This window comes from Neltuma alba, unplaced genomic scaffold, assembly GCF_004799145.2.
Source record: "Neltuma alba isolate B1F8T4 unplaced genomic scaffold, ASM479914v2 tig00011738_pilon, whole genome shotgun sequence".
Lineage (NCBI taxonomy): Eukaryota > Viridiplantae > Streptophyta > Magnoliopsida > Fabales > Fabaceae > Neltuma > Neltuma alba.
Genome location: NW_021636366.1, coordinates 51249 through 60323, shown reverse-complemented (window position 1 = coordinate 60323; position 9075 = coordinate 51249). Strand labels below are relative to the sequence as shown.

General features: G+C 33.2%; 1 protein-coding gene across 1 annotated transcript; it reads left to right on the top strand.

The window, feature by feature from the left end:
- Positions 1 to 6705: 6705 nt before the first annotated feature.
- Positions 6706 to 8851, top strand: LOC114717481 (uncharacterized). The gene is made up of 2 exons (XM_028902621.1): positions 6706 to 6808; positions 7004 to 8851. Exon 2 carries the CDS (start codon positions 7020 to 7022, stop codon positions 8430 to 8432), a length of 1413 nt encoding a protein of 470 aa, XP_028758454.1. The 5' UTR covers positions 6706 to 6808; positions 7004 to 7019; the 3' UTR covers positions 8433 to 8851.
- Positions 8852 to 9075: the final 224 nt, after the last annotated feature.

The window sequence follows — 9075 nt, the reverse complement described above, 5'->3', positions numbered from 1 at the left end:
CTATAATTTTGTTCATCCATTCTTTCTAATCTAGCCATATGATCCATCAATTTTTTCCTCTATATTAGGTCCCACACCATTAGTCCAATTCCTCATCGCTAGTTTACTATTGTACATCTTATTTACTAATTTTTTCCTATGCTCATGTATCAATAAATACAACTTGAAATCTATTATCTGATGATGCAACACACTTTGCTATAGTCTCTGGATCAGTTTGTTTTATCCTTTCACATATCTAAGGGATTAACATATAAGAATCCTCTACATGACCATGAATATGCGCCAATGCTTTCTCTTTCGCCTGCATGCTTATTGGTAGTTGAGGCTCAACTCATAGTCTCTTTCCGAATCCCGTCTAATGTTATTGGGACATTTATCTATGCTAGAACTTAACTCATCTACAATCACTCTTGAAATAAGTCTGCACTTCTTCTTGTGGGGGATAACTAAGTTGTCTTGTGCATAATGCAGGTGTTCATCATCAAACTTTCTTACAACTAGGAATATATTCTTCTTGTCTACACCATATGCTGAAATTTGTCATGGACAACCATCCACATAGCACTTGACAGTAATCTTATGCTTATCATTCTTCACAAATTAGTATGCAAACTTGTGTGCGAGGCTATACTTATATAATGATTCTTTGAAATGTGTAGCATTAACAAAAGTTTGACCTTTTGATATAAACAAATTTGTCCACTTTGCAGAATTCATCACCGACATTGGGGTTGGCAACATTTCCGTACCTAGACTTCTAATGTTTGATTGTCTTTACCCTCTTTCAATCCCTATCGGTGACACACCTTCTATTAGAGATGTGTTCAAGTTATCTATGTCCACATCGAATACAGTTGGAGATACTAAACTTACAAAAGAAGGTCTAACCAAATCATCTATCTTGCATACACAAACGCAATTTTTGAGTTTTACAATTCAATTTTTGAAAATTATACCAAAATCTAAAGAAATCCAATTATAAACAACTTACTTTTATGCACTGTCCAACTGTAACGCTTGTCTCAAGTCTTTTTCATTGTTGCATATATAAACATGCCCATTATTATTGTTGTACTCAATCAATTGGCCAACTCTAATATCGTCGACAACGTCCAAAAATGTTCCTCTATCAAATCTAATTGTGTACTTCATTTTATATTGACCACTCCCTAACCAAACATCATCTATTGCATTCTTTGTAGTTTTTGTATATCATTCCTTCTTTGATCAATCTTCCACTTACACTACCCCTTTCATATATCAATTTTTCTTTTGGGGTCTTCACAAATTTCCCTCCCACATGGAAGAAGCAAAATAATTGCTTCTCACCACTAGTAGTTATTTATAATCTATTGCTGCACATCATTCAACTATCAATTTCAGTCACTTATGCACAATAATGGACAGTATATGTTAACAACAGGAATTTGCCATTTCATAACTAAAATATGGGTTTTCAAAACATTAAATTTCCATTTTCTTACACAACTCCAGTTTGCCACTTCAAAATCCGAATACATATTTTCAAAACTTCAAGTTACCATTTCTCTACATATTTAGCTTCCACATTACCCATTTCAGCACATTCATCCATTTCCCTTTCATCCGCCCTTAAGTTCCTTTAACCACACATTACAATCAGTATTCACCTATTCTTACCTACTTTTCAAAAATTACTAACACCTCTTATTTATTAACTTTAAACAACAAGAAAATAATAGTCCCTTTTTAAAATTTAAAGCACCATCAAATTTTTCCTTTCATCACTACCTACTTACCCATGCATTTAAACACTCTTTTCTACTTTATTAAGCCATCACAACCCAATTGTGCTCAACAACTCAACCCAACAAAATGAAAATTTGGAAAGAAAAAAAAAGTTTACCTCACACACCAAGCACCAGAGATGATCACAACGCCATATCATAAGCCACAGTTACAATTTCTCTTACTTCTAGCAACACTAATGGTGACTTTCCACAGACCGCCACGAATGCACTTTCAGATAGACCATCATCCGCTACATTTTCTCAACTTATTCTCATTGATCATCTCCTTTCATCACTGTATAGGTATGGGAACAACTAGCACTAACTTCTCCTTTTTCCCTCTTTCTTCTTCCTTTTTAGCAAATCATATTTTGCAAAGCATTTCAGTAAAATAGTTTGTGAATTTAATTTTAATTTGCCCCCTAGGTCCTTCAGTGAAATTTTAGAATTTTTTGGGGGCTGTTTGAAATTAATTGTCATCTGATGTCCTAAGTTGAAATTTTTCCTTATATACTTGATACATTTGTTTAATAGATATACAACATGTGTTTGGGACAAAAATGATATTAATATGAAAAATAATTATATCAAATTCTTTACCATGCAATTAAAAAACTTGATATAATAAATGTAAGTAACTCGATGGTATTGTCTATTTAAAATATATAGGGTTAAGGTGCTTAAATATCCTGAAATTACCCATAAAGGAGCACCCAACACCTAGAAATTTTTTTGCTCTTAAATATTTTGGAAGTTTATCTTTGTAGCAAATATTGTAACATCCTAATCTTCATATCCCCAAGACTTAAGTAAGTTTTTATTAAGATTGAATAGGCAGAGGTTAAATCTATATATACAAGCAACTAAAATAATTATAATAATATGTATATGTGTATACGTATGAACATATATATATATATGTGTGTGTGTGTGTGCATGTGTGTGTGAATAAATGAATAAAATAACAATGCTGAGAAGTCCCACATCAACTAAATGATGGAAAGATAGATAAAACAACAATGCTGAGAAGTTCTACATTGACTAAACAATGAAAAGATGGTGATCTAAGAGCCTATATATAGTTGGTAGTAGGGAAGAGTTAAAAATAAGTTGAATAATGTTCACACAAAACTGAAATAATTTCAGTAAAGTGCTATTTATGAGTCTGTGAATCGTTGGATCGAGCTAAATTTGGTCAGCTAGTTCAAGACTTCACACTTGCCCATTTCAACAGTTAGATCATCAATCTAATCTCTAGGTTATGAGTTATTATGTACACTTTGAATACATTTTTTTAGATTTTGTAGATATAACTTTAAATAGTAAATTATCGTTTGTAAATTTGTTCACTGTTGGATCAAACCAAAATTTAGGAAATTAATTTGTGACATCTAAAATGTTAAATTCAATAGTGGAATCAATAATTAGACTCCTATAGTGAGAATAACTTAACTCACATTAGATCTATTTGTTTGAGTTCTTTGAGGATAGAACATGGGCTATAAATTTGGAGTTTTCTATCTAGATTGTGAATTTGGTGATTCTAATGATGTAATTTAATAATTAAAGAATAATATAAGTTAAAGGAACCTAGGAATTGAATCTAAATCCTCATATATATGTTCTTACTCCAAACCTTAAAAAACCCTTTCAAGCTAAAATTCTAAGTAAGAGTTGAAGGTTTTAGAGGAGGAGTTAGAGGTTAGAAATTTATAAATGGTTTACTCTAATATTATAGAGATAACGTTTTAATTTCATTTGTAGATATAAAGTCTATTGTGGCATTTTCGAGTTTGGGTCTTATTTGTATTTGATTGTTAGCTAAGAGATCGAGTAACTAAATTTCCATCTATCGCATGTTTTGGTATATGTTGGTGAGTGGTTTTTACAATTGAATTCTTTTGTATGAAAGTTTTATTTGCATAAACTGTCTTGTGAGATACTGTTTTGAAGGGAATTGAATAAAGTGAGTTTGAAAATAATTGATCTTTAGAATATGATACGTGAGTCAAAGTTTCAATGAGTTATGTTTCTATATTTGTATAATCACTTGAATATTTTGAATCATGTGCATTTGGGATTGGTTGTGGAGGAGATAATTGAAGTTATTGAGATCTATATACTTGCCACGTAGTATTGGCCTCTATACAAAACTCTATGGTTAGCTACTATTATTATCCCACTAATTCTTTAAGGGATTGCAATACCCCATTAGTTTTTCAAGAGGCACCCATGATCCACTTAGTGTTTTGTGGTTTTTGGCTGGTCCACATTACTTGTGTGGTGAGCTTATGAGAGTAGCTAATTAAATAGAAAGAACTTAGCCCATGGGTCCGATTGGCAAAAATAAAGAGGATAAAAAGGTGGATTTGACTTCATGGATTGCATATAACATGGAATCATCATTGATATTTATATCTTTTGGATAAATGAAAAGTATGTTATCCCTTATGATATTGTTGGCTGTATGAGACTAGCTAAATTATCTGATTTTCATTGTGAATTTAACCATTAAATAAATGATTATTTGTTTATTAATTCTATATATCCCACTTAACACCTTGTTATCCCATGCTAGTGTGTGTGATAGATAAGAATTTAGTTACTGAAACATTGTCTCATCCCTCTTATTTAACATTTTTTAGGTAAAAGTTTTAGAGGAGGGACATCAGGAAAGGTTTAGGAGGAGTAAAGCTACATTAGCTACCCTAGGACAAATTGTGTTTAATTGATTCATGCACTATTATATTTTCATGTCCTTTGATTTATACTTTTGTGATATGCATGCTGGTAGTTGGCCAAAGGCCTAGTATCGCATGTGATTTGTTTATTATGAATTTATTATAAAATTTGAATTAAAACTTAATTCTTACTATTTTGATTTATGAGCTATACAATATGTTGTTTTATAACTATATTAGATGAAATTGATCCTTTCTTACATGGTTTGCATTTGAATGAATTGAGAAAAGTTCTTTTATTTATGATAAGATATATGATTTGGTGTTGCTTTTTTCTAACACAAATAACATTACTATATAATTAGTTAGTTTATATGATTGTGATATAATTTGAATTTATTGTTAGCATGGTTTGGTTATAAAAAGTTATATTCTGAAGTTACTATGAAAAAGTTAAGTTTATTGGTCTATTTAGGAAGTCTATTTCAAATATACCCTAGCCATTAGTTACCGTTAAGTTTGATCATTAAATTATGCAGTTTCAACATAGTCTTTAATAATCAAGCTTAATGGTGGATGATAGTTCAAAGTAGAAATATTATAAAATAAAACTTTTTGGGTATATCTGAGGAATAAAAAAACTACCAAATGATGAGTATCTCTTCATGAATATTTTCGAGATAATTAAGAGCCTTAACCTATACATATCATGTGGTGTGCTTATTATAAAATACTTTTATGGTGATATTTATAAGTTACTTCCAACTTCATTCTTAATAAATTTATATTATACGAATGAGAATAAAGTCAATGTAACAATGAATGAATGATAAAATTATGCATTTACGTGAGGTTGAATGGCAAGACTTATAAATAGGACTAAAAGATTTTTTTTCCCCCTTTCTACCTTGTAAATAAGAAGATATGAGTAGTACCTTTTAAAAGAAATTGATGTTACTAGCATAAACCATTAAGAGGGGTATTAATTACGTATGTTAAAATTATTTATATTAGATATCTCTATTGAAGGGTCACGATGTATCTAGCACCTCGAAGTATTTTCTCAAATATATCCAACATCCTAAAGTATTTTGCGATGCATCTAGCATCTCGAAGTTTTTTTTCTAAAATGCTTTCAGCACTTTAAAATATTTTTGATGCACTAAGCAATTAACTTTTTTTTTTTAGGTTTAGCACCCAAAAATGTTTTTTAGTGTATTCAGTACTAAGACAAAAAGATATTTTAATGTGCTGGATACAAGTTACTCATATGGTTCTATTTAGGGTTAAAAAAAATATTTTTAGTGCATTCAATACCAAAGAAAAATATTTTGATTTATGTCAGCAAAGTAATGGTCAAATGAGACTTTTCTATTAGCCTAGGATGTGGACGCATCGTTTCAACTAGTTTGGGACACTGGATGCACAAAAAATTATTTTAGGACACTAGGCGCACCTGGAAAAATAGTTTGGAATGCTGGGCATACCTTAAGCCGTCAAAATAATACACATCAAACGCCTGCGTATCCGCCACGTTGGATTTTCCAGTCAACCTTCGGTTGAGTCAGCAAAGTAACGGTCAAACTTAACTTTTCTATTAGCCCGGGATATGGATGCACCATTTTAATTAGTTTGGGACACTAAATACACCGAAAATTACTTTAGAATACTGGGCATACTTGGAAAAAACAGTTCGAGGTGCTGGGCACATCTTAACCCTTCTATTTATAAGTCATTTCTAACATATTTCATATAGACCAATAAAAACTTTAAAATTCATTAACTCTAATTTAAAATTCAGCAACTTTCCAATTTTATTACTATTCAATACACTTTTTTTTTTTGACCGGACTATTCAATACACATTATACCTTATGTAAACAAAATCAATACAATAATAAATAAATGGTAAAATTGTATATTTATATAAAAAATTTCTCTCTGTGCCCTGTAAATATGATCAAAAAAATCTTTTCTCTCTACTCTATAAATAAGATCAGAAGAGTAACATTTTATTATTGAATGTAACTCATGATATGAAACATGAATAAATTTAAATTAAATGGATAAAATTAATAACTTCAGTGTTATTCATTAATCTTGATGAAATGATTGGAAGTACCTTGCAATATCGACTAGAAGGTGAAGTAATCATTTCTTAAAGCCAGCCAATAGTTAATCATGCCTTGAGCCGCATCACCGACCCAACCAGGCGTTCCTCGGGGCTTCCGTTCCTGTCAAGTTGGCGGTTGAAGTGTCCACGCAAACCAGTCAGTCTTCGTTGTCTTTGAGACATCTCACTGATTGTTCGATTCCATTGCCTTTCTCTCAAGTTCAGCGGCTCCTCCACAAGGGGTATTTGAATTTATCGCCTTTTGGTTCTAATCATTTCTTGTTTCTGTCTGTATCATTAGTTACTCGTCCTTGTTCTTCTTCCATTTCTGATGTGTGAATAGCTGTATTGAAATTGTTTCACAATAATAATGTAATAGCTTTTCTCTTTATTTCAAACTGTAAAGTGCGAAGCTCATTTTGTTTAAATAACTTCAGGTTTCGATTCTCTGAAATGAGTCACTCGGACATTGAAAGTATTGATGAATCTATTATAAATTGGGAACAAGCTCTGAGTCAGTATGAAACGGTGATGTGCTCGGGTACTGAGACTATGCAAATAAAAGCCATGACGAAGCTAGCCCGTCTCTCTAAACATGCCCCTGAGGGTTTATTAGTTCGCATTATACCCCATCTCATTGAGAATCTCGATGACTACCATTCAGTTAATTCAGACTGTTCTCTTCAAAAGGCTTCTGCTTATTGCTTAAAATGTATAGCTTGTAGAGGTGATGGTGGGTTGGCAAAGGAAATAGGTAGACTTGATGGAGCAAATCCTTTGTTATGGTGGTTGTCACATTCTAATGGCGAGTTTCAAGTAGTCCTGATAAAATGTTTGCTCGTTCTTGTTACTTTCTGTAATTCAAGTCGTGCAGTTGTCGCTGGTAATGAAGGCGTAGAAATTATCATTAGTTTGTTAAATTCTTATACAGATGATGTTAGACTTTACCTGTTGGAAATTTTGAGTGCATTAGCATTGCTGAGGGATGTTAGGAGGGCACTCACTAGATTAGGAAGTCTTAAATTTCTTGTGGAGGCTGCTAGCTGTGGTAGCATGGTTTCTCGGGAAAGAGCTTGTCAAGCAATCGGGTTACTTGGTGTCCCAAGACGGGCCAGGCGTACACTAGTTGAACTAGGAGTGATTCCAGTACTTGTTGACTGTCTTCGTGATGGAGACCACATCATGAAACTTGTGGCCGGTAATGCGCTTGGTGTGATCTCTGCTCATATTGATTATAGTAGATTAGTTGGTCAATCTGGGATTATCAGTCTCTATGCTGAGCTTCTTCAAGGACCTGACCCTTCTGGTAAGGAGATTGCTGAGGACGTATTTTGTATATTGGCTGTTGCTGAGGAGAATGCTGTTGAAATCACCAGGCACTTGGTGAGAATTCTTAGAGAAGGTGATGATGAATCAAAGGCTTCTGCTGCTGATGTGTTATGGGATCTGGCAAGTTACAAGCACGCAACATCTATGGTCCGGGAGTCAGGTGTGATTCCAATTCTGGTTGAGCGACTGGAGAGTGAAAATGAAGAGATAAAGCAGAACGTCTCTGGGGCATGTGCTCAACTGAGCTATGATGAGGCAGATAGAATGGCACTTGCTGAAGCAGGGGCAATCCCAATTCTCATCGAAATGATGCTGCATGATGAGTTGGAGGAAGTAAGGGATAATGCTGCTGAGGCTCTTGTCAACTTTGCTGAGGATCCTTTGTACTGTGATAGAGTATCTGATGCAATTAGTGTTCCTTCATTTAGAGATATGCAAAACAGATTACTTCACATTCGTGCTTCAAATGAGCATATGGCTAGATCGTTACGGAGAATGACTGATTGGCAGCTCACATGGAACCCTGATCTTGTTTAATCATTGGAAGGGTATTTTTATTCCAACATCTTTGGAACATTGGACATAACAGAAGGATAGGAGGGAATAGGATCAAATTGTGATGTACAGCTAAACTTAATATGTAGGCTGAAGAAACATTGCATGTGCAGGTACAAATGAATGAATGGACACTGTTAAGCCATTCATTTCTGCATTTTTGTTTTATGGGTGGTCTTACTAATATGGTGTTTCAAGCACTTGGGACTGGGTGCTTATTGTACATAACTTAATAGGTGATAAGTTGATCAAAATATTTGAATGTGTTAGAGACGTCTCTTATTAATTTCTGCATCTGACACATCTACATGCTTTATCATTAGTTTTGGTTATATATCATTGTAAACCTTGTATGCTTAAGACTTTTGTGCAGAGAAAATTTAAGATTGTTTTATTTTTAATCAATCCAGATGGGCATTGTTTTCATGAGACCCTTTTGAGGGATTTAATTAATAACTAGTGTTTTAGCTCTCCTGCATAATTCACCTGTAAAATTGTCATATAATTTGGTGTTTTCCTTTTGATTCTATGGTGAGGTGCCTCATTGAAAAAAACCTCTACCAAACTACGTTGTTTGAATTGATGAATCGGTGCTTCCTCTGCTTGGAATATCATGCTGTTTAGT

What these genes read in the sequence shown, in the direction of transcription:
- LOC114717481 (XM_028902621.1), top strand. Translation starts at nt 7,020, where the DNA reads ATGAGTCACTCGGACATTGAAAGTATTGATGAATCTATTATAAATTGG.